At 36.9% G+C, this 27,551-nt stretch overlaps 1 protein-coding gene across 1 annotated transcript in view; it reads right to left on the bottom strand.

Moving 5' to 3' along the window:
• The window catches only part of LOC129249033 (protein spaetzle 3), a 125,401-nt gene extending 98,820 nt beyond the window's left edge, over positions 1–26,581 (bottom strand). Inside the window, exon 1 of the mRNA XM_054888652.1 lies at positions 25,379–26,581. Within this exon, the coding sequence (XP_054744627.1) occupies positions 25,379–26,420 (1,042 nt within the window). The 5' untranslated portion in view covers positions 26,421–26,581. The remainder of the gene's footprint in view (positions 1–25,378) is intronic.
• Positions 26,582–27,551: the final 970 nt, after the last annotated feature.

Raw genomic sequence — 27,551 nt, 5'->3', positions numbered from 1 at the left:
TCACTTTTCATATAACTTGTGAACAAAAATTAATGCAGCTGTTTAGTGAGGTTGCTGAGGTTAAGACAAAACGTTCGCTTTTTTCGCTTTTTCTGTAAGCCAATTAAACAATTAATGTAAGCACTGGATAATTGAATAATTAGCAGTTGAGTGGTGAGTTAATAAACTTACACAGAGTTAAAAAGTAACACCAACAGATGAATATAAGTCAAACTAAACGGAAAAGTTTAAAATTGACGCCAAACGCTAAACGGTTTTTCTAGTTAATTTAAAGCATTTCCGAGCTTTAAATTGTTTTTTTAGTAATATTTTAAAGCAAAGTATTTTTTGCTCAGAATGTTCGGTTTTCTATTCATTTGTAAAGCTTCCCCATTTATTGTTTTATTTTTTCAATTTCTCCATTATTTTTTCACAAACTTCACGAAACATACACTTTCAATGATTACACAACAAAGAAACAGAGCCAGCCCTCACAAGGCAATCTCAAATAAAATTCGCACTCTCGTTTTCACTGCCCGCCAACTGCATTAGATGAGCGCCTAATTCAACTGATGAATGAAAAATGTCAAAGCGTTCAATAGACATGAATTTATCCAAAAACTCAAGAATTAAATTTATGTAAAAATATAAAATTAAAAAAACTTTCAATAAATAAAATGTTATGCGCCAATACAGGTTTGATGCTCAGCATAATTTGGTTTAGGCAAATAAAAAAAAAATTATAATAATGATTGAGCAAAAATAATCGCAAAATCGAAATCATACAAGTTTTCTCTACCAACAGAAGCATTAGCTAGCGTTAGAAGTGTTATAGAGTCATGTGCGACATCGGCGACGGCAAGAGCGTGCACCGAAAGTGAGCCACTGGCAGGCGTGCCAAGCACGAACAAACACAACGGAGGCGTTTTTCGACGAACAACTCGTTGTTTTAGTGGTTTTAGTGTGGCTCATCGCCGATCGCGTTGTTGGTGCTACTGTCGCCACTGTCATTTTTGTTGTTGCCACCGGCATAGCTAGCGCCCCCACTCCAGTTGTTATGTCCAAAAAAGTCACTCGCAAGTTGCCGAAATCACAGCGGCAACCCAAACGGGTAATGCCAGTTGCCCGCTCAATTAGCCAACTGTCGCGCCAGTATTGACATTTTAGCGAAATTTTTATTGATTACCTTTTTTACCCTGAGCATTTAAGTGCTAGGCAACGAGTTGCCGGAAAGACAGTAGGTCGCACGTGAAAATTGATACCTTTCAAATTACACTACCGTTTAATATTAAAGCAGGAGATGTGCTTTTACATATGTACATACATATTATATATTGTTTTTTTCATTCAAGATTACATTGCAAGGTTGTTATAGACTTTAATTTAGTCATAAAAAAGTCACAGACATTTATTACCTTTTTTTAAATTTTGAATGCCAATTCGATGCAGATACTTAGTACTGTAGAGCTCTAGGCAAATTGATTTTTCTTTCGTGGTACTTTGCCTTTGCAATTTTTTTGGAAGGTTTTAAAAAAATATGCCACATAGCACCTTGGCACCTTAAGCTCGATGCGTAAGCCTTTTCCAGATTTAGTCATGCCCTAATAAAGGCATGTACATTCACAACACTTTACTCCATCGTTATTGTATGGTTTTGAAATTTTTATAAATTGTGGTTGTGCGTCCGCACACAGGGTTAATAATATTACTCGGTTTGCATTCGGGATCAAAACAAGAGATCACGTTTCTCATCTTGCTGATACATCTGCTCAATTTTCTTGGATAAGCTTCTTCAGTTCGAACTTCAGAAAGAACGTAGGTTCAAATCTCGGTGAAACACCAAAATGAAGAAAAAGTCTTTTCTAATAGCGGTCGCCACTCGGTAGGCAATGGAAAATCTCCGAGTGAATTTCTGTCATAAAAAAGGCCCTCATAAAAAATATGTACCTTTTGGAGTCGGCTTGAAAGTGTAGGTCCCTCCATTTGTGGAACAACATCAAGACGCACACCACAAATAGGAGGAGGAGTTCGGCCAAACACCCAAAAATGCTGTACGAGCCAATTATATATATATAGGTATATACATACCTATATTGTATTTATATAGGGGCAGTGCCAACTGTTTCTTCCCCTTCCTCATCTCTACAATTTCTTCAATATTCATGGGAGAAAACTCCTAGGCTCAAGGAATGCCGGCCGAATAGGCAACGACCTTCTAGATATCCTCTCTTGAAAGGCTAAGCAGTTCCTTTGTTTTTTTTTTTATTTATTTGCAGCCACAGTAGCTTAGCTCTTACGCATGTAACTTCATCTCTCCATGCCCTATCAGCCTCTTGGATAATGTTATTCTTAATTTTTAGTTTGCTCGTGGCCATAGGTATTCCATTGGTACTTCTATCACTGATCAGTTGAAGAGTAATACCGTTCCTGGCTAGCTCATCGGCTTTACAATTTCCCTCAATATCTCTGTGCCGCGGAATCCAAATAAGGCTGACATTGAATACGACCATATCATGCAGCAACCTTTGATCTTAGTACAGCCGCATTCATTGCTTTAATGGCCACCTGGCTATTCTAGAATATATCGTCCCCTTAGTATAACAATAGCCTATGTGCTCATAGGCTGGTGAAGAAAACCGCAGTTTTTCGCGGTTATGGTGGATATGAGCTCTGGTACCATCTGATGGCTAAAGGCCCCATGTCACTGCGCCATAGTTAGAGTAGAATACCAAGGCTGCTGAATTCGAGAGACTCGATACTAAATGTCTCGACACGGTACATAATTGATAAATTTAGAATAACTCGCAGCCTACTTTGATAAACTCTCCAAAGTTGCGAACAGCAGTTGACGTGATGAGCCTACTGGTAAATTTGCCACTCAGGTATCGGTACTTAATACAGATGGATTAAATTGATGTTACCTGTCATGTTCGACGGACTGTCGCAAATTCTCCTGTCATTAAGCAGAAGGGACTTCAGACAGCTGGTTGGACCGATTGCGGGCCACTTTCTGTGGGCGAAGCACATGGAAAAGGTAGGCATCTCAGACAGTGTACTCTGGCCAGCTTGTGAGGAAGAGAATAAGACGGCGGACCACTTCCTGTGAGTCTGCCCCGCCTTCGCTCGATTCAGGTTTGAGGTCTTTGGCACTGGGTGTTAAGAAGCGACCATCTTGGCTCCTTGGCACCACAAGATCTACTCAGACTTCTTCGGAGGTCGGGTCGATTTAAAGAAAATTTAAAGGAAATCCGAGTGCAGTACAATGGACTTAATTGTGTCGAATGCTGTACTTGCTAGTTGTCGCGACAAAAAAAAAGAACATCTACTCCAAGCAGACGATTCTTCGAATATTTAGACGACAAGAAGTTTCTATTCTAGCTCCAATTGAAATGAATGAAAGCGAAAATGAGATTTACCTTTCGACCTTACGGCCCTCTGCTCAACACAGTACCACATCCAAACCCAGCTGTCTTAATAAACGTATGGCAGAGTTGGACACACATTGGAGGCTATAACGCAGACAAAGATAAGACATCTCAGCCAACTGCGGCAGAAAGAAAGGCACATACGCTTAGCCCAGTCCAACTCTGTCATACGTTTATTAAGACAGCTGAATTTAGATGAAATCATAGAAACACAGTACAAGCAGAGGGCACAAAAGGCCGTGAGGTCGAAAGGTAAATCTCGTTTTCGATATACCTTGGAATTTCCGGAGATTGATCGAACCCTTCCACAGTGACCTGTGAGAGTGCCCGTAAGCATTCCCAGTTTAGCCTTAGATAGAGTTATGAGTTTCCTGTTTTGATTATTCCTCCCCAGTGAGTACTTCGCCTGGCGTGGACCTATAATTTGGTGCCAGCTCACGGCTATTAGCTTTAACTCTTCGTTTCTAAGCACCTCCTTATTGGTGTGTTTACCCATGATAAGGAACTGCTCGGGTCCGCAGCCTCTCTAGTCAAAGCATCCACCGCTTCCTTCCCAACTATACCCCTTTATCTTGGGTCCATATTAGCCGAATATGATTGTGCATTTCTAGCAAATTCAATTTATCGATGCACTGGTAGTGAAAAATTATTTTGGGCGTATGCCTAGGATGGTATCGGCTGAGGAATATCATTCTGGAGCACACAATTTTTCGAGCTTTCGAGGCCATATGCCAGGAATAATATACATGATGATGGTATGCAATAATGCAGTAGTTTTTGGAAACGACTTCAAACAGCTCCACAAGAAACTAGTCTCACCATAGAAGAGTAACATTGTATGGCTTTCTTCAGTTAATGAACTGATTTTTTTATGGAGATAATCTTTTAAAAAACACAGTTTGCTTGTATATTGAAAGCAAGGATTAAAAAAATATCAAGAAAAAAACATTTTCACGGCCTTTAAGAAGACTTAATTGCCAAAAAAAAATTAAAATTAAAAAAATCAAATAAAAATTGTTCGATTGTTTTTCACAAAATGTTCGAAACATTTAACGCCAGCAATTAATAAATTTATCGAGTGCTGAGTAAATATACAAAACTACGAAATCACGTTTTTGCAAAAATTAAATAAATATACGAAGGTTAAGATTCATTAATTCCGAAGCCGTCAAGATAAGAACGCATGAAAAGAATACATAAGAAATTCCAGAAATATCGAAAGTGCTGCCAGAGAAGAAAAACAAAAATTGTTAGCAACGCCAAAAAGAAACGAAAGACTTTAAGAATAATTGAGCCTCAATTATCTACTAATTCAATAGTTGCGAATTCAGCGCCACCAATTAAGTGAAGCGTTCGACCAACAGATCGCCAGACAATGACAGACATTTAGGCAGGCCTTTGCACACACTTACTCGTACATATACATACACATACACACATAATGAGCTCGTCTATTTAGAATGTTGTGAGGGCTTAAGTGACAGCCGCAAGTGTACGATAGAATTCTAGTTTGAAAATAAAAATACCAAGCGGGCGCCGGCACTTCAAATCCCTCTTCTACCCGTTGCTTCGTCAATTCTGACAGCTGCTATGATTTCAACACCTCGTGACCAACTCTACCGCGTTCAAGAGTAAGAGCCAACGAACTGACCATTATAAAGGGTGTTCCATTAAGAGTGCCTATTTTGGATTTAGCTGCATTTTTCTTTTTTGTCTGTCAAAGGCAGGTGTTTTTCGAGAGCAGTCGTGTGTATGTATTATGCAGAAGCATAGAATTTAAACAGAAATAGCGGGAGTTTTCGCAGGACAATTTGAGGCTGTCGTAATTTGGCTCAGCTGCATGGTGAATTGGTCATAAAAGACATGGTTTTTGAAAGGAAAAACGTTCGCCAATGATGCAAACATTCAACATTTCTTGAAGTAAAAGGTGAGATCTGAGTTTATATATGAATAGGTAGGTGAGAAAGACTCGGTGCTTTTTTCGTTGTTCTGTGAGCAATTTGAATTGACGTGGGGATATATTGCTGGTCTTGCCTAGAAGGATAGTTTATCGACATTTTCTGGCCTTACTATATTCTTTTGAAAAATCTTCGCAAAATATATAATACAACACGCGAATATCCACGTCAAAGACGAAATCACTAACAATTTCAAAGGACCCATTAAGGACCCTGCAAGTTAGCCGTATATGGCAAAAACATCAAGCAGGTCATGGAACTTAATTACCAGGGCGTAAAAATAACATCTTAAAAAATTGATAAAGTGCGAAATCCATCCGGAAAACCCGCACGAGTGATCGCGTGTTTACACGATATTATATGAATAAACAAATCAACAAGCATCAAGAGCAAAGTTTCCATATATAAGACCTGCGTAAGTCCAATTATAGCATAGGGAATTGAAACGCGAACGAGTACAACTACAACAGAGCGAATGATATCCACGTCGAAATGCAAACGCTGCAAGCAATAAAAGGCAACACAAGGCGGAATCTTAAACAAAGCGAGAAGGTACGAGAGATGTGCGGAATCACTCAGGTAATAAAAGGGAGCCGCAAGAGAAGAAAAGAATGGAACCAGCATGTAAAGAGAATGGAAGGCGATCAGTTGGCAAAGGTTGTGATAAAGGTCAACTTAAAACACCACGACATCCAGGAAGACCACCAAAGAGTTGGCACTAGTGTTGGACGTCTGGATCCCGTCACGAAAGATGCAATTATATTTTTATTTAAAAACTCAATAGTATATTGTAATTTTTTTCGTTGAACAAATAGTCGTACAATAAATATTAAGAACAAGAAGAAGGAAAAGGCCCGGCATTAAGACTAAATTCTATATAATATTCGTGAAAAAGAACCAATAAGTGGACCGATAATTTGTTCTAAAAACCGACAAGACGTTTCCGCGTTCATTGACAAAAGAAGAAGTATATTTCACAGCATTGAGCATAAAATTGAAGTCAATTACTTTTGAACTACTTTGAAGTCAACATTACTCAAGAAGGCATAGTGGCTTTAAACTATGAATCTGAATTGCCTCGTTAGATAGATAGATTTTATAAGAGGTTTACACTTCGACCTCATGGCCTTTTGTGACATCGGTGCCCCTTTGTCCGTTGTTAAAGGGAAACTACACAATTTCTTTCTAAAAAAAGCGCAAGACAGATGGATGTCTGTGTGCTATTTCGAAAACACTATGGCCCCAATACGAAAGAAACGCTTAAGGCGATGGGAATCCCCCGCGATTCAATTTGCAAACTCATTGTGGTGTTCACTAGTCACTGGGTGATCGGTACTCATGCGGAAAAGCTTGGAATTCCGTACAACTCCTGTTCAGAAGCTGTGGGGATTCTGCAGAGAAATAGACTGTGGAACACTTTTTCTGCAAATGTCCGGCTTTGGCGGATAGGCGCTTGAGATTCCTTAGCGTGTCCTTTGGGGGTGACTTGAAGAAATTCTTCAGCCTAGATCTCTTTTCTCATCATCAACAGCACTGGATGGCTGTAGAAGGTTTTCTCTTCCCAATAATTTTTCTTTGCACAGGTAATGGTCCACATTATGGTATCAAAACGGCAAGTAAGTGCTACTTGAAGTGTGCCTGTAGTACTCTTGCCATTTTACCTACCTACCTACCTACTATAAAAACACCACATCTTTTTAGATTAACATTTTCTTACTTTAAGTTTTCAAATAATCCTCTCAAATTAGACACCCTGTACCCGCTAACCATTGGCAGCGCCTGTCTGCTCGTGCTCGCAATATTTTTAAGTTTCTTTTTTCACACCTGCGCACGTCTTTCAATTGTCTTCCCGTTTCACTCACATCGCGCCTCTTCTGCCCTCTGCAATGGTATGATTTACTCTTTTTTGTGGGTGCCTTTGAAGCGCTATGGAAATAGAAATGCGAAAACTTTTTATTTTTCCTAATTTGCTTAACTGAAATTCAAAAAGAATCAACGTGACTCAATGGGGAATTTCCGGAATTTTTCAATATCGTGGGATTTGTGCAAAGTAAAAAATAGGGTTTCTCCTCTGTTTTGGTTTGGTCTGAACTTTAGTTGCTTTTTTGTTGCGGGTGGATTACGATTTGTATTCGATGTTTAAAGTAAAAAAAAAAAACAAAAAATGAATAAAAGAGTTCCGTCAGGAATAATGATTTCATTTGGGAATTAACCAATATGCGAGTATGCTGACTATGTAAAATAATTAATTAGCCCACCAAAAATTCACAAGCAGAACTAAATATCTCATCACAATTCTTACAATAAAGTTACTGCGGAGCTTTCATGTAGAGGAGAGTACGAAAAAAGGTAAAGCAGCGCCCTTTCGTTGTAAAAAAGTGATTAGGATATACATACATATATGCGCATGAGTCTCTTATATATTTATAATAGAGGCAAGCTAGTATATTTTAATATCAATGAACTTTCCTGAGAAGATTTATTTTCGACTTTCTGACCACTTTGAGCAGAGACCATTTTGGTGTAGGAGCCTGAAGGTATAAATAAATCAAAAGGTAGCTATCGTTCCTGAAAGTATAAAAGGCTCTGGACTCGTGTGTAGATAATGTCAAGTCCTTCAGTCTCACTGAGTACCCTAAGGCTCTTAACGAGGCGAGACAGATTTTAAGTGTCCTTTTGGTTATATTGACTTCAAATTGGTCAAATTGTTAAAAACAAGTTCGACCTTCTTAAGTACTATTCTACCCAATGCTAAGAAACAAACTACTGATCTAGTTATTAGACAGGAGATTAGCTTGTCCTAATGTTGAGTTCCCAAAAGACTCGCACAAGCGCATAAACATCTCACTCTTCTTCTTATTGATTGGCGCGATAACCACTTAAACTAATTGGGCCGAGCTTAGCAAAGCGCGCCAGTCGGTTCCTCGTACTAACCAGCACCAGTTGGATACATCAAGTGAAGACTGGTACGTCTCCACCTTACTTTTTCAAGCAAAGAGCGTATTCTTTTTCCTCTGCTCCCAAAAAGGTACCGCATCGGATACTTTCCCAGCTGGAACAGCCGAAATAGCCGGGCCAACGAAGCCAGTCTCACTCTAAAATAATACAAATAATTGGCGCGTGCAGTTCTGTTAAGTGTTTGGCCGAGCTTCTTTTTCTATTTGTGGCGTACGTTTTGATGTTGTTCCACAAATATACTTCAAGAGGAACAACTCAAGTGTCTACCTTGAAAATCTTAGATACATAGAAGACAATGAGAATAATAGGCATTTATACGCCACTTTAGTTCAGCTTTTCCAGCCGAGATCTGTGGAATTGACAACTTCCAAACGATTTATTTAAACGAATTTTAACGCCTGCTTTGTAGACAGTTGACCTGCAAACAAAGCAGCGATCGTTAACGACCAACTCGAGATGTGTTCACGAACGTAGAAGATCCCTTCAATCTCAGCTGGTTTGCGTGGAAATGATTTAAGAAAGGACTTGGGAAATCGACTCCAATTATACAAGTTTTACCGTGTCTCTTGTTTTCTCAACTTAAGAAGAAGGCTGAAACAATTAGCAGATATAGGTATTCATTTTGACTCCTGGAAAGTATCGCTTCGCTGTATCCAATACTTCAGGAATGCAGAATACGTCACTTAGATTATATTTATATATATATAATTGGCGCTTACACCCTATTTGAGGGTGTGGCCGAGCTGCTCCTCCCATTTGTGGTGTGCGTGTTGATATTGTTCCACAAAAGGAGGGACCTACAGTTTTAAGCCGATTACAAATGGTACATATTTTTTATGAGGAGCTTTTTTATGACAGAAATACACTCGGAGGTTTGCTATTGCCTGCCGAGGAGCGACCGCTATTAGGAAAAACTGTTTCTTCATTTTGGTGTTTCATGCAAATTCGAACCTAAGCTTCTCCGAATTCCGAATGGTAGTCACGCACCAACTAATTCGGCTACGGCGGTCACTTAGATTAGATTGATTTAAGGTTTGTTATTGTGGTTTTTTGTTATAAACTCAGGATAGAGCTGGGCTGGGCTACTCGTATGTGCCTTTCTTCTAGTCGTAAATAGCTAAGATATCTCAACCTTCCCCGTGCTATGGCGCTGTATTCAAGAAAAAGATGCATTGGAGTGTCTTGGGATTGGTCGCAGAAACAGCAAGAGCCAGTGGACAATATCCCGAAAATGCCCGTGAGCAATCTCACTTTATCCTTGGGAGGGGTTATGAGTTTTCTAAACCTATTTTGGTTGTACCCCTCATGTAACTTGCTGACGATCTCAAGCTCAATACTTCCAAAACAAGAATGACCTTTCACAAAAGTGGGCAAATGGATTATTAGTTGTGTGAACGCCAGTTTTGGAGCCTAGCAACACGATTTCTTTAGAAGCTGTAGCGAAGTTCTTGCCATTTTTATCCGAATGCACTTCGAAAAAAGCGCTTCAGATTTTTGGAAAATCAAAAATTCCAGTCTCTGAACAGGTTAGGGGGCTAAGGAAATGTTTTCTTGATACCACACAACAGCTCTCTATGGTTACGAAATGAACTTTTTAAAAGTAAGCCGTTTAACTGAATCCAACCTAAGCTAAGTTCAGAATGTTTAAGAGGTTTTTCTTGTTAAAAAAACATAAACAAAAACAGAAAAAACCTACAGTAATTATTGCAAATTTCTTAAGCTGACTAAATAGAGTAAACCAATTCAATTAAATTTAATTTAAACTTTTTTTTTAATTTTTTTTTAACTTTACGTAATCTATTGGGATTTTCGCACGCCTGCGGCATATTTTTGAATTCAATAGACAATACTTTTAATTTTTTTACCTATTTTGGTTATGGTTTTTGGTGTCGCTTTTGTTAACACTTTGTAAACAAAAAAGAGTATGTGAGAAATTATGTTTGACAATGTATATGTAAGTGCTCCGAGTGAGCCAGAAAGAAAACAACAACGACAATAACGCCGTAACTGGAAACAACAAAAAAATTATACTGCGGGAGGGAATTAATTCGAAAAGTAATAACAAAAAGTTGCGTATTTAATACTTACGCACGCCAGTTTTCTGCTTGTCATTTCGTTGCTTTACACTCTCCGAAACAATTGCTGGCCTTTAGGTGTGTAAACACAATACAGCTACAGGGTTTTTAAATAAGAGCATACGATTTTATATTTTGCAAGAAAAGCACGTATAATTTTTTGTTTAATATGGCAACGTCGAAATTTCATTAACATGTAGTACAATTCACGAACGGGAAAGGCTTGAAAATGACTGTAAAGTGGTTCCCAAATTCTGAATGGTCGTCGCAATTTTAAGCCATTTAAGTCGATCATAATAATCGTCCCACTAGCAGTGTGTACTGTAGTGAATGAATTCGAGTCAATATACCCGTATTCACTATTGAGAGATCTTGCATCAGGAAGACACCGCACTGGCTAAGGTATCGAACATTTTTGCAGCTCTTTTTGGCTCTGTTCAAAATGAGCCAAAGCAGTCGATCACGAATACAAGCCTTTCACTGAAAATAGAAATATCTTACTTGATATTTTGGCGAAATTTGAGATAATGACTGAATGCTATACATGGAGTACAAGGAAAAGTTGTCAATTATTACACTGAGTCAGAGCAAAAGTAACTAATTTTAAATCATATTAATTAATTTATTAATTATTTCCTTGAGACAGATCTTTTCTAGACAGATCTTTTCCAGGTATTCCTTGGTTGGCCGCGCTTTGAGCTTCCCTGATGATTACAATCTGGGGCCATTCTTGTAATGATGTGGGGCGGTTTTCTAAGAGCCTGGCCTAATCAACTCCATTTCCTGCGTGCTATATGGCATAAGATGGGCTTTTCCTTCTTTTGTCTCCAGAGTTCGCCGTTACTTGTTATGTTAGGCCAGAATATTCTGCATTTTATTCCCAACCATTTGTTGGCGAAGCATTGAGGTTTCTGCGTAATCCTTTTCGAGGCAAGCCACGTTTCATTTCCATATAGCAACGTCGACTGGACATATGCGCTGAATATCCTGAGTTTGGTGCTTCTGGGAATTTACTAGTTTTACCCAAAAATTCCATAGGTGCGCGAATGCAGCGCTGGCCTTGCTCAATCCGTTGTTGACATCTGCCTCTGCTTCGAACCCCACTTCTTTGCCATCTGCTTGTATAATTACATGGTTATTGTTGATGTGGTTCATTCTCATTGCCTTGGTTTTTGTGACGTTAATTATACATACTTAGAACGCCAATATTATTTTCACCTGAGGTTGATATGATAAATGGAATACTAGAGCAGCGATTTCATGTTAAGTCTAAGTTTTTCAGGAATTGCCGTGATTTTTCTAAAAATTGATTTATTTGTAGGCTTGAGTATAATAAGTAAGGAATAAATTGAAATTTTTGAGATTAAAACAATGGGAATATTTTGGCAATGAGTTAAAGCGAAATCCCTTTGGCCCTTAGTGTTTTTGAAAGATTAAAAACAATTTTTTTCGAAAAACACTTTTTGAAAGCTTTGTGTTTGAAAGATTAAAAAAAAAATTCTTCTCAATAATTATTAACAGATAAATATAATTTTTCTCCTAAATGTATACTTGATCAAAAAAATTAAAAAGAATTTATGAAAACATTCCAAAAATCGTATACCAAAATCTCAAAATATGTATGTAATTAAATTTTAAAAAATATTTCTCAGTTTACTACTCTTCACTGCTATGAATTTTGAAAATTTCGTCTAGTCAATTGAATCGACAATCAATAGCGGTTTTCGATTCACTGTTCACTATTTTCTGCTCGCTTAACGAAACATTTTTCTGCGAAAGCAACGACTATTATATTCACTTAGCTCACAAGCGACATGCTTAGGTCAGCGCTTGCAAGAATAAAAACGGATATTTTTTATTGTATTTTGCAAACTCTCAGGAGCAGCACTTCGAAAAGCATGAGAGCGTTTGAGTTATGAAAAGCTTAGGCCAGGAATATTTGCAACAAATTCAAAGCATTAGTAAGCCCGATACTATGATAGAATTAATATGCATGCACTGAGTTGTGTCAAAAAAATATTTGCATAACTAATGAAAACAACAAAAAATGGAATTATTTTCCGCGAATTTCATTCATTAGGTTTTTTTTTGCAAATGGTATGGAATGTGAAAGGGGTAAAAAAATATTTAGTTGTAAAGTGATTGTCTTCAGTGCTACAAGTGATCTCAGATTTGAATGAAAAAATGCCAGGAAAACGAGTTTCAAAAAATATTATTCAATTAGTGTACTTCAATCACTACAAAGGCAAGTCAGCCAGAGAAATCGCCGATATGTTTTCCCTCAAAATTAGAACTGTATATAATATAATAAATCGTGCTGAAAATGAAGAAAGACTCGAGTTGAAAGAATCTGCAGGCAGACCAAAAAAAGTGACGCAGTGAATCGAACGTAAAATTAATAAAACTATTTATAATAGCCCGTAAAGCAGTACAAGAGGATTTGCGCTTCAAGTGGAAAAAAACTACGGGTTAAGAGTTTCTCATGAAACCGTTCGAAAAGTGTTGCAAAAACACAAATATTCTTCAAGAGTGGCTAGTATGCTGATATCAGCACAAAATGTTGATTAAATATTGCGATTTGCCACCGAGCACATATCGTTACCCACAGAGTACTGGGATGACGTTATTTTCTCAGATGAGACGAAAATGATGCTCTACTACCATGATGGACCCCAGAGAGTTTGGCGTAAGCCTCTCATAGCACTACGAAACAAAAATATTATATTATCTCTACCGTAAAGTTTGGAAAACTGTCAGTAATGGTTTGGGGTTGTATATCGACAATAGGAGTGGGTGAAATCTAAATTTTGGGCGATATAATGACCAAGGAAGTATACCTTGATATTCTAAAAGACGAATTGACTTCCAGTAAAAATTCGGCTTTGTTGCCCCGGAAAACTCGAACAAATTTAAATACAAATACTATCAAGATAATGATCCCAAACATAAATCTTATTTATGCAGGTTCTGGTTACTTTACAACTGCACCAAAGTTATTGATACTCCCACCGAGAGTCCCGACATTCACCCAATCGAAAATTTGTTCATTTAAAAAGAAAAGTAGGAAAAAGATCGCCAACTAATAAAACTGAATTAATCAGATTCATCAGAGAAGAGTGGGGGAAAATACCATTGGACTATGATATTTCGAAACTAATTAAATCAATGCGAAGTTATCTTCAAGCAGTAATTGATGCACAAGGAGGACATACAAAATATTAACCCAAAAAGACTGCATATTTTGTTGTTTTCATCAGTTATGCAAAAATTTTTTTGTCACTTTTTAAATAGAGTAAACATCCTTTTTGTTGTTGTTTTTGTAATGTGTGTGTGTTTATTTAATAGCTGTTGGCGCCTAATAATCGTAGACAAGTACAGTAATGGAATGTGTGTATTTATTTTTTGTTTGCTTTTTTATTTGTTGTTGGAGTTCTCGATCAGCTAAAGTTTTAAATTTTTCTTCACTATGCAAAGATATCCTTGACAAACTGTAAGAATAAATATTTAACAATTTTATTTTCAACGAAGATACCTACAGCATTATGCACAACCTTAGCCACTTATATTTTAAGCATCTTTATTGCTTTTAAACCATGCAGTTGCAACATTTTTCTCTATGTGTCTCTGTGAAGCTGTCAAAAAAACAGAGCGCGGCTCATTTACTACGAAAAAAATAAGCAAAGCGCAATCAACAGTGGGCTCGAAAATCACCGGTTTGCCAATAAGTGGAAAAAAATTAAAAACAAAAACTTGAAGTGTAAAAAGGTTACAAATTTCATAATTACAAACTGAAAGCACTTGGCCACATATTTCTTGGAAATAAATGGTATTTTTGTGCCAATGGCGTGGTGCAGATGTGTGAAAAGGTTTAAAATAATTTATAAAGTTAATTGCTTTGAAGAGCGTTGTAGTTGCTTTACCACCACATTACAACACCCTTGCACACACCGCAACACATGCCCAAATACAGCAAAAACGTTAAAGATATAATTTCTATCGTGTAGAGGAGTAAAACATTCGTATTGGCCATTGTTGCTGGCCAATACGTACTTGAGCTATTTGGTAAGCGTTGCTATGCTTAAATAAAATATGTATAAATTCATGTTTGTATCATATTTATGTATGTAGATGCATATACCTATATATGTAGGCATTCAGTTGGATATTTCGTAATAGTTTTTAAGGATTTTTTTCAATACGCACTTCGTAGCAGCTTTCCAGGAGGAACTCTTTCAGAAAGATTCGAATACAAATGCTCACACACAAATCCATACATACATACTACGCATGGCATGCATTCCATACATACCCCAAATATACTTATTCATTTATTTCAAATGTCTTCTCTGCATTAATTTTATTGCTGTGGCTTTGATTTGTTTTTTTTTTTTTTTTGGTAACCTTTTGCAGCGCATTTAAGCTAGTCAACACTTAAAATATTAGAGCGCTTAAAATGCAACCAATGGGCGGAATAGAGTGTTGAGTTGTTAGTGTGGCAAATACCAGTTCGACTATTTCGCTAATTTGCAAATTCAGATATTACTTCCGCATACGACTTTACTGAAAAGAAAACCACTGCTTTACTTATTTGGATAATTAGAAAAACGTGGTTCTAGTTTTTTTTTTTTTATTGGCCGTACAGTCACTTTGCGCTGGTCTTATTTGCTATCAAGTCTCCTTCCCAAGCTTTATTTCAGCCCAAATGACGGCTCCACTGGTTGGATCTACTCTCAACAGTAGAGAGATAAAGATAGTGATAGAGATTTTTGCCCGGTGTGCCCTGACGAAGTAGAAAGGGGCATATGCCATTCTGGTGCCTGCGTTTCGAAACCGAAAGAGAAAACCTTTGCAGGGCTTTTGACGAGCATCCCACAGAGGCAAATCTTACGATGCAAATGTGCTGGAAAATGGCGAGCATTAAGTGGTAATGGCGAGCGTTAAGAGATAGAGATCGAAATAGATGTAGAGATAGAGAAGGAAATAGAGATAGTGATAGAGATGGAAATAGAGATAGTGATAGAGATAGGGATAGAGATATAGATAGAGATGGAGATAGAGATAGAGATAGAGATAGAGATAGAGATAGAGATAGAGATAGAGATAGAGATAGAGATAGAGATAGAGATAGAGATAGAGATAGAGATAGAGATAGAGATAGAGATAGAGATAGAGATAGAGATAGAGATAGAGATAGAGATAGAGATAGAGATAGAGATAGAGATAGAGATAGAGATAGAGATAGAGATAGAGATAGAGATAGAGATAGAGATAGAGATAGAGATAGGGATGGAAATAGATGTAGAGTTAGAGAAGGAAATAGAGATAGTGATAGAGATGGAAATAGAGATAGTGATAGAGATAGGGATAGAGATAGAGATAGAGATAGAGATAGAGATAGAGATAGAGATAGAGATAGAGATAGAGATAGATATAGAGATGGAGATAGAGATAGAGATAGAGATAGAGATAGAGATAGAGATAGAGATAGAGATAGAGATAGAGATAGAGATAGAGATAGAGATAGAGATAGAGATAGAGATAGAGATAGAGATAGAGATAGAGATAGAGATAGAGATAGAGATAGAGATAGAGATAGAGATAGAGATAGAGATAGAGATAGAGATAGAGATAGAGATAGAGATAGAGATAGAGATAGAGATAGAGATAGAGATAGAGATAGAGATAGAGATAGAGATAGAGATAGAGATAGAGATAGAGATAGAGATAGAGATAGAGATAGAGATAGAGATAGGGATAGGGATATAGATAGAGATAGAGATAGAGATATAGATAGAGATAGAGATAGAGATGGAAATAAATGTAGAGATTCAGACGGAAATAGAGATAGAGATATAGATAGAGGATTAAATCACTAATTCAGAGATGAAGAGGGACTAGTTGATTTGATTCTTTCATTCTTTTCCAATGGAGCTAAAATGCTTAATAACTCCTTAATGACTTGAACATTATAAAACATACCTAGGTAATAGAATGCGTTCGATTACTTTAGACAATACCTTTTCCAAATTTCTTTTTACAATCTCTGCAGTTTTTCGAAGTAGAATTTTAAGGCCTGCATTTTTCGTTTTCTTCATCAATATTTTCTACAACAGAGGTGAGTCGATTATTTGCAAATCACTTTAGGCGCTCAATTTTTTCTAAAGCGAAATCCTTTTGCCTTGAGAACTTATAAATTCTACACTGTAGCATTGAATAAGTAATTTGGCTTACCTGAATATAAAATGAATCCATATAGCTAATCAAAATTTATTTCATCTTAAAAAGCTATAAAACTTCAAGGGGGCAAAAGATGCTAAGCAAAAGCAAAGTTAAAAAAAAACAGAAAAAAAATCAATTTTATTGGATTACAGTTATTAGTTTATGTGAAGAATTGTTTGCCAGCTTTGCTTTTAGCTCTTAGCTACTTTGCTGTTGTTGCTTCATGCTTTGCTACTTTGCTACTCAGCCATTTAATTTCAACTAATCTAGTATATTTCCTTAATCGACACATTTATCTTTCGCGTATGAGATGCTAAGATGCTAATATGACTTTGACTGCTTTGAATGCTAATGATTTCTAAAACTCGTACGATCTGAAGCATAGCAAACTACTACTCGAGCAATGCAAAGGTGTCTTGCTAAGCTGATTCTTCTATTCCTATGACCTAGCGTTTATATCATACAAAACGAGCATATGTTAGTATTTAATACCCCACCTAGAAAGCAGCAGGGAAGCATAAAGAACAGGTTTCATATAGATGAAAACTTAAGCGGCAATCAATTCGAAATAGTTCACAGACTCTATAAAGGCTATGCTCTTAGCCAGAAGCTACTTGGTGGCGTAGGTACTAAAACTAGTTAAGCAAAAAAAACTAAAACACAACAAATGCAGTGCATGCGAGCATAGTGAGTAAAAAAAGTGTACATAGATTTAAATTTTAGTAATATATACATACATATATTTAAAATACATATAAATCTGCATGCGGCCATTATAGATAAAATGTGACAAACAAGTCAAAGAAATGGAAATACGAGGGTGAGTCAGTAAATAACTGAAAATGAACATCAGGAACATTTTATTAGCCCGGTCTCCTCTAAAGTGAATGCAGTGGAAAACCACACGCTCTGCGCTCTCTGTTGAGTTGTGGCAGCTGGGGTAGTAGGGGCTATCTGTAAGCTGGAAGCGATGTATGTAGATATTAAAAAAAAAAACCGTTACCGATGATTAGTTTGGTGAGGTAATAGTTAGTGTCACCGTGTCTTCTATTCAGCCACTTTTCCAGGTTCGGGATAAGAATGTAAGTCCAACGGCCTTTCGTAGACTCTTCCCATCTTCTTTTCCACTCGGCCATAGATTGTTCTCTTTCTGGTGCTTTTTTCGCTGTCGTCAATTTTGCTCCTTGTACACCGTACCAACGATGAGCCAGCGGTTAGTGTCACTTGCGCACGCCTGCCTTTGTCCTGAAATTGTCTTAACCAGCGATAGATGGTTCTTCTGGATAGTGAATAATCCCAATAAAGTCTTTCAAGCTTAAGCTTGGCCTGCGCGGTGGATGATTTCACTTTTTTACGAAAATGCTAATAAACGTTTGTATGAAATGCCGATCATAAATAATATTTATCAAATCAGTCAGCAAGTTTGAATACCCTCTTTCTGCCTTGACAAGCATTTGTTCTAATTTTCAGCGTCTTATTGAACCAACCTCGTAGTAGCAAAAAAAAAAAACAATAAAGTCTATTATTTGGCGCAACCAAAAAGTGGTAAAGTCAAGCGCTTATTCTGGCTGGCATGCAAATAAACATTAACCGTTTAGCAAAAGCAACTAGTCAACTGACACAAAGAGGAAAGAGGTGACAGAGAATGGGGAAGCAACGCAAGTCAAAGGAGTGTTAATTACGTCAGAAGCAGCTGGCTGACAATCGATGTCAATAGCGTAGCAGAATTCAGTAAACAAATCATCAATGCCAATAACAACAGCAATAACAACAAGAATCCCAACAGCAAATGCCCAATCAAAAGGTTGATGATATCTTCCACACAGCTGTGCAAGGTTAAAGGCCTATAAAAGTAAATGGCAAGGCCGTTTGCGGTAAATTAAATAACAAGCTGTCACACGTATGCGTGTAACTGCTTCTGTATGTGTGTGTTAAAAATGAAAATTCGATTTAGACCAACTTTGTATATGACATCGTTGGAGTATCACAAAGAAAGATATTAAGAATCAAATCCACTCTCTTATGGCTGCAACAAACGATGGAGTGGAGATGTATTTGAAAGAATTTATTAACCGTAGCACACTAACGACCTACTAAGCATATTTATGCGTACATATTATATATACACGACAAATGACAAGAAAAAATCTAAACCGGCAGCGAGGTTTAGAGAGTCAATGACAGTATAGATCATTTAAATACGGCAGCTCTTTGTCGAGTTTTAGTGACTAAAATGCTAGGCAGAATCTGAAACCAAGTATGCACACAAGCTTCATATAAAGCGTGGTTAAGTTCAAGGGTCGGTGTTGATTTTCAATAAAATAAAATTTTTGTAAGAAATTATTATCATTTTTCTTTATTATGATAATATTGGCACGGTGGCTCAATTACGTATAAAACAAAATATCGGCCTCGGCGGCACACCTCCATCCGATGGTCCGAATTTTCGATGACACTGAGGCATAATTGAGGTTCAATGCCGTTAATGTGCCGAATTATCTCATCCTTTAGCTCTTGAATTGTTACTGGCTTATCGACGTACACCGTTTCTTTCAAATAACCCCAAAGAAAGAAGTCCAACGGTGTCAAATCACATGATCTTGGCGGCCAATTGACATCGCCGCGACGTGAGATTATTCGGCCATTAAATTTCTCGCGCATAAGAGCCATTGTTTCGTTAGCTGTGTGACAAGTGGCACCGTCCTGTTGAAACCACATATCGTCCACATCCATATCTTCCAATTCGGGCCATAAAAAGTTCGTTATCATCTCACGATAGCGAACACTATTCACAGTAACTGCCTGACCGGCCTCATTTTGAAAAAAATACGACCAAATGATGCCGCCGGCCCATAAACCGCACCAAACAGTCACTCTTTGTGGGTACATTTGTTTTTCGGCAATCACTCTTGGATTATCATTCGCCCAAATGCCGCAATTCTGCTTATTGACGAATCCACTAAGGTGAAAATGTGCTGCATCTCTGAAGATGATTTTCTTCGATATGCATTTTGATTTGAACGCCCGTTTTCATAATAAGCCTGAATAACTTTAACGCGTTGCTCGATTGTGTATCTTTCCTTGGCTCAAATTGAAAAATGTCAAATGAAATGCGGAAAAAAACTTGACGTTTAGGTGTGGTTTACATTCAACATCGGCTCTTGAAATTGAACCACCCTTTATATATATAATTGGCCGTACACCCGTTTTGGGTGTTTGGCCGAGCTCCTCCTCCTATTTGTGGCGTGCGTCTTGATGTTGTTCCACAAATGGAGGGACCTACAGTTTCAAGCCGACTCCGAACGGCAGATATTTTTATGAGGAGCTGTTTCATGGCAGAAATACACTCGGAGGTTTGCAATTGCCTGCCGAGGGGCGACCGCTATTAGAAAAATGTTTTTCTTAATTTTGGTGTTTCACCGAGATTCGAACCTACCTTTTCTCTCTGAATTCCGAATGGTAGTCACGCACCAACTCATTCGGCTGCGGCGGCCGATATTATGTTACCGGCCGGTGTTATGTTACTGAAAAATGTCAATTTTTACTAAATATTTTCACTATTACCAAATATTCAATGATAATATCGCAAAGAAGAAGCATGCCAATGAAGAAGCACATAATTTATTAGTTGCAACCGACGGAGCAATACGAAGGCTCAGACGCATTAAACCTCGCAATATCATATTTCCATAAAAATGTTTTATGTTATGTAGAGTGAAAATACTAGAATATTGTCATATTTAAGTTGCGTGTTAGTCATTTAAAAATATATATGAACTTATGAAAATTTCATAAAATTTCATTTAAAAAATTTCGCTGAACATTTCTTTAATGCATTTCTCTCCTTTATGAAAACTCTGCATAAGAGAAAATTTTACTTTCGTGGCCATTTATACGTATATCGCCTGCTCTGGAGTAAGAATTATTTATTAAAATATTAGGTAATTCAAGCGCCGATTTTGGTAGTTTGTGTCAAAAATAAAAAGTTTCTTTCCTGACAAAATAAAACAGCTGCTTGTATAATTCGGTTACTGTAAAAAGCATAGCGCCCTAAAGCTTTTAATTTTATAAGTTACACACCGAATTCCCAATGGCTTACAGTTTGATAAAAATGCTGCTTATTTTAAAAGTTTTCATTAATTTTTCAAGAGCACAAAATTAGGTGTTTATTTACCAGCTTGATTTTGACCACTAGTTAGATAAAATGGCCTATGGCCTACCTAAAATGCCTACTGGGTATTATAATATTAGCCTTAGCATAAACCGCTTTTTTGTAGAATGGGTATATGGGTATCAATTCCACTACTAACGAGTACTCAACTATTCATCTGAGTCGCTTAAGTTCGTCAAGTAAATAACAACAAAAGCCGTCTATGCGTTGACATTTATCACAAGGAGCGCACGAACGGCATAAGTAAAAAACCATAATATTAGCATAAACAATAACAAAAAAAAAAAACAGAAAACACAAAGCAAAGGGTAAAAACAAATTAATAAAAAGAGAACAACAACAAGTCATATATGTATGTATGTATAATACTAACCTCAACACTCGTCACATAGTATAACACAATAAATGTTTAGCAAAAGCAACAAAAGCTTGCATTTCAACAAATATTTGTCTTTATTTGTGTATTTTTATTTTTAGTAGACTTACTAAGGAATACACGTACGTATGTATGGAGGTATGTATGTACGTGTATTCCAATGCCTGCGTAGTGCAATATATTAGCATCAAAATATTCCTATTTCATTTTTGTTGTACACTTTGATCTCCGTTCATTCGAATTGAATGAGTGGAATAGCTTAGAATTTGAATCGATTAGATGTCAAACAACTTTACTTCCGAGTTTTTAAGCTAATTTCAGCATATTTATTTAGATAAATTGTTAATAAGTAGGTAAGTGTTCGGGTGAATCACGGCATCGCGTAATCTTAACATTTATTTTAAGCAAAGTTCAATGCAGGTTTCTTATTCTTAGTTTTTCTAATTTAAGTATTTGCACTGATTTTGAACAATTAAAGAATATTGACCGTCAGAGTTTAGGGAAAGGAGGGCCAATAAAAATAAAAAAAAACTAATAAAAATGAAAATTTTTTTTAAACTTTAAGGGTGAATTCGTTTTTCAAATAAAGGTTTCAATAAACACCTTTTCTGTGCCTTTAAACGTCATAGGAAAATCTAAAATCTAAGATTTAAATATTTTCTTTTAAAGAGCATCACCAACTATTAAGTTCATTGCGTTTATAAGTAGATTCCACAGCATGAGAAAACGAAACGATCGAAGTATTTTGAAAAATTGCTTTTCGACTAGAAAAGGATTATATCGACCTAATTACAAGGGAGTAGAATATAAATGAATTATATTTCATATAAAGCAAAGGTTAATTTGACCAAATTTTATCTTCATATCACAGGAGCTTTGAAATACACTGAACTAAGCAGGTATAAACTGAATGGAATTGAACTGTAGTGAACTGAGCTGAACTGAACTTCATTAAACAAAAGTTAAATGAAAAGAAATTAACTGAAATCTATTGAACTGAACTTAACTTAGCTTAAATAAAATAAACTAAAGTGAACTCAACTGAATTTGGCGAAACTGATTTTACCTTAACGAGATTAACATAACTTAACTTAGCTAAATTTGGTTTAACTGAACTAAACTGAACTTTACTTCATTAAACTCCAGCGAACTGAAATTAAGTGAATTTAACTGAACTGACTTTAATGGAACATAAATGAACTTAATTTAACTTAATTTAGCTTTACTCAACAAAGCTTAACTGAACTGAAATCAAGTAAACGGAACTGAATTGAATTGAACTGAACTGAACTTAACATAAGTTAACTTAACGTAAATTACACATAACTTAACTTAACGTCAATTAACATGACTTAACTTAATTTAATTATACTTAACTGAATTTAATCGCGTTGAACTTAGTTTCGCCGAAATTCACTGAACTTAACCTAACTTAACAAGACTGAACTGAATAGAAATAAATTGAACTGAACTCAACTCAATTGAGCTGAAACGAAGTGAATTTACCTGAGCTGAACTGAATTTAGTTGAACAGAGATCAATTGAACCTAACTTTACTTAACTTAACTTAATGTAAATTAACATAACTTAACTTAACGCAAATTAACATAACTTAACTTAATTTAATTATACTTAACTGAATTGAAATGCGTTGAACTTAGCTTCGCCGAAATTCACTGAACTTAACTTAACTTAACGGAACTAAAATTAAGTAAACGAAGCTGAATTAAACGGAACTGAACTTACCTTAAAGTGAATAAGCATAACTTAACTTAACATAACTTAGCTTAATTCCACTAACTGAAAACTAACCAAATTGAACTGAACTTAACGTAACATAAATTAGCATAACTTAACTTAGCTTAACTGAGATAAACTGAACCAGATTTCACTAAGCTTAGCTCAACGGAAATTAATATTTATAATTTAACTTGACTTAAATTAGCTTAACTGGATTAAAAATAGTTCAAATGTATTGAATGAACTAAACTTAACTTAATTAAACTCAATTGAATTAAACTGAACTGATTTTTTGTTGTTGTTTTTGCTGACGCTAAGGTAGGTAAAAAAGGTAAAAGGTAAAAATGCTTTCGCACCATACTAACCGTCATTAATATGTGTGTGATGACTCCACTAAAGGCATCTCTCCTATTTTCTTGAAAGTTTTTCTCAACCCCGGGTCCTCTACCGCACTACTTCGAGGTAGAAGTCCAAGAAGGACACATTCGCTTACTCACCCTGCATCCAGGGTTGGCTGTTTTGTAAGAAGCTATGCTTAATGCTCTTCAGCATAAGTTTCTATGCTGAACTGAACTTTACTGGAAAGAACTACTTGAAATAGAATTTATTTTCTTATAGGAGCGTCAAAAAACAAAAACCCTTGCTACTAAACCGCGATGTTGTTGTTGTTGTTGAGGTGGTTGAACATTTCTTAGCTGAAATGCTTCTAATTAGTGACCAGCACCGTTTTAATACCACTATCTCGTGAAATGATGAGATGTTTGTTTTTTTTTTTTTTTTTTTTTTTTTTTTTTGTTGTTTCCAAGTCAGATCCATTTAGTGGTCCAAGTATAGGAGCAAATCCTTTATCTCGATGGCTGAGATATCCTTAATTTGCTGTAGGAAAGGCTTACCGAAGGATCGGAGTCGTGCCCTGGCTAGTCCCGGACACTCACATAAATAGTGGAACAGACTTTTCTTCGCCCCTTCCGCTTGACAGCTTCTACAGATAGGATTGAAGGGTAGATTGAGTCTAGCTGCATGATCCCCTACTTTCCAATGTCCTGTAAGGGTTGTAGTGATCCGTGAAATGTTTGGCCGAGAACATCCTAACAGGTCATTCGTCCTTTGGATTTTATATGACGGCCATGTGTTTTTTGTTGTGATACATGTAGGTATTTGCTTCCATCTTCTTTCGGCTAAAGCATGATAGTGTGAAGCAATAGATGCTTTTAGTGTGTTCAGTGGGGTGGAAACTGCCACCGCCTCTGCTATGTCTAGTGTTGAGCCCTTTCTTGCTAGCTCATCCGCTATCTCATTGCCTCGTATGTTCCTATGACCGGGAACCCATATCAGGGTAATTTCAAGCCAATGGCTGAGCAGTTTCAGCTCCTCTCTGCACTGTAGGACTAATTTGGATGAAATGTAGTTGGAGTCTAAGGCCTTAATAGCTGCTTGACTGTCTGAGAAGATAGCTACTCTTGCACCAACTACCTTGTAGAGTTCTAGGGATTTGCATGCTTCTCTGATCGCTAAAAGTTCTGCCTGGAACACGGTGGCATAATCAGGAAGACGAATTGATTGAGATAGGTTGAGTGGCTCCGAATGGAAGCCAGCTCCCACACCACAGTTCATCTTAGAATCATCGGTATAAATTTCGATATCGTGTCTTCCAATCACCTCTCCTTTGCTCCACTCGGCTCTCGGTGGAAAGCGTACCGTAAAGCCTTTCTTGAAGTTGAGGTCGAAGACTGTGTAGTCTGATCCGTTTTTGAGCAGCGGGGGTCCCTGTAGGAGGATCTAAACCGCGATAGTCGGTTCTATGTTATCGGAATGGCCCGGATTTATATCCGACCAAGGACTGTTGCTCCAAAAGCATCCCTCGTACATGTATGAGAACTGTTTATGCTGGTACAATAGCTCACCCCTGCCGATTACCTAACATTTTGTGTTATAACACACCCATAGACATTGGAGGCGAATAGGTGGCGGTACCGAAATCAACTCCTCCGCGTTGTTAAAGTTCTAACTGCATTGCATTTCCGTTTCCCAGAGGAGTGTTGCTAAAGGGGCAGAGGAAGAAAGAAGGTCTTTTGTAGGAACCCTATTACGGGCCTAACCTAGTGCGTCCTAAACCTTCTTAAATTTTAAACCTTACTCAAAATTTAAAAAAATTTCTAACGCAGATAGTTTTTATATCAAAGGGTTCATAAATAAATTAGGCAATGTATCGCTCTGGTAATTCTGTTTTTCACTGATGCAGATATTTTTAGTTTAGGGCAGTGTTTTTGTCAGTAATCAATTTTTTATTATAATCTACTTTCTTGCATTTTTGTCGATTACCACTATTACATAAGTGATTTTCTAATAACTCAAGATTTTGGTGAGTCACAAATTTCCAGTAAACCAGCAAACTTTGCCAATTTCGTCATAATTATTGCACTTTTTTCTGTATTTCCCACCTATTTTCAAATGAAATTTTATCTCCACGTACTCACCCTTATAACCATCATCGTAGTAATCTCCCTCTTCGCCCTCCTCCACGTCATAATCCAACACTGCATGCACCTGTGTGCGGCCGCCCTGTCCAGCCTGAACACGCGTAAATCCTGGCGGACGATGAGGATATGCTTCGTTGCCAGCACCACCATCACCGCCATCTCCTGCACCACCCACTCCATCATCGCCACTGCTCAATTCATCATCCGTCCTCACTGACGGAGTAGGTACTGCACCATATACTGCAGCTGGTTGTGGTGCTTCGGTAATGGGTGCAGAACCAAAACTCTGTTGGCCTGTTTGTGTTTGAGTCTTCGATTGGGACTGAGCAACAAATGAGGATGTGCTGTGAGTATAGGAATTATAATATTGCTTTTGTTGTTGCTGTTGCTGCTGTTGAGCTGTTGATGCTCCTCCTCCAGAACCAAAACGATTGTATGTACCTTCACCGTAGGTTCTAGTCGAAGACGAAGCCGCTGAAGCAGAGGCTGTGCCGCCAGCGGCAGAGGCAACAGTCGATGCGGAAATGGCTGTCTTGAAAGCGACATTATTGCCATTTGTTTGTTGAAGTTGGTGGCGCTGTTGTTGCTGTTGCTGCTGCTGTTGATTTATGCTGAAATGACTATAATGCTGTTGTTGTTGTGGCTGCTGTTGTTTTTGGTTATTAAATTGTGTATTACGCGCACCGGGTGGCGGTATGGGTGGCAAGTAGGTGTTACCACTTTTCAGCCGATTATTATTCTGTGTACTTGGATTGTTGTTGTTGCTATTGTATTGATATGATTGACGTATCTGTTGTTGTTGCTGCTGATGTAGTTGTGGTGGCGCATAGGGATTATTTTTGTAGAATTCTGACTCAGGCGGCGGCGGTGCATCGTCACCGTGCTGCTGCTGATGATCGGCCGGCGAGTAGAGTAAATTGTTGGTGTTGGCAGCCAATTGGTGTGCGGGATGCAGTGGTGGTAGCGTGGCAGTCCACGTAGGCACTTGTTGCGCCAATGCACCTGCACCAAAGGGTAGTGAGAAGTTCGTTAGCGCCATTTGTTGGTGTGTTAGTCACTGGGTTTTTTGTTTTCGAATACTTTGTCAGCAGCAGTGGCGGAAGGGCATTTTTCACACGCGAGCAAAAATTTGATTCGATTTTTTTTTTCTAACCACTGCTGTTGGTGTTATAAAAGTTTATTTGTCAATTGAATTTAATGTTCAATTGCTTAAATATTGGTTTTTATTCACTTTACTGGAGTTGTCATTTGAGGTTTTCATTTAAATGAAAGACTTAAGCGACGAACTTGAAGCTAGGGTTTGCTGCTGTGAAGATTTTGCTTCCTCTGAAAAAGTGAGACTTAAATATATTGATTGCAGTTTTTAATGTGAGTTTATTTTGTTTTAAATTTTCATGTTCATCAATTAATTTCAATTCAATTATTTCATTTCTTTGTTTCAGTTTCTATATTTTTATTAATCGATTTTTAATATGAGCTTTTTATTTCTGAAAATGTATTTTAAGAATTTTTATTAAGGTTCCTTCAAAATATAACAAATCAGTGTTTTTGAAATATTTCAAAATATGCTGGTATTTTTTTCATTGTTTAGTATAATTAATTCCTCTGTTATTAGCAACTTTTCTTTTGGAAAGCTTAGAATTTTTTTCATTTTTGGATATCAAATCTTTAGTTTTAGGATTTCTTTCTTCTACTTTTACTCCTATTATTTATTAATGTATGGACATCGAATTTCTAGTTCCTAATTTTTTAACGGCAATTTGTTGAATTCTTTATTATTGGAGTTTTTATTAGTTTTCGTAAACTTTTTTAGTGGAAAATGGTTTCCATCGAGTTATAGTAGTACATTTTTAGTAAAAACTTGACTTATGGTTTTTCTCATTGGTTATTCCCCTGCTACTTTTTTATTGTTACTAATTATATTTGCATAAAAAACTTTAGATTTATTTCGATAAATGTTATAAAAAAAATTGTATCAAAAACAAATATTTTAGTTGCTGAATTTTTTCTCACTTATTTCATATGACATTCACTGACTCTTATCTTACATATATTTGGGGCATTCTTCGCCAACCGGACACCCCCATCTGCCCAGAACAGTTTTTATAAAAAAAATTTTTCCCTATGCCGAAATAAAAGCTTATGTCATGTACTTTAATTTGTCATGTGG

This window comes from Anastrepha obliqua, chromosome 5 (assembly GCF_027943255.1).
Source record: "Anastrepha obliqua isolate idAnaObli1 chromosome 5, idAnaObli1_1.0, whole genome shotgun sequence".
In the NCBI taxonomy this organism is placed as follows: domain Eukaryota; kingdom Metazoa; phylum Arthropoda; class Insecta; order Diptera; family Tephritidae; genus Anastrepha; species Anastrepha obliqua.
This window is presented reverse-complemented; position numbering and strand designations above follow the sequence as displayed.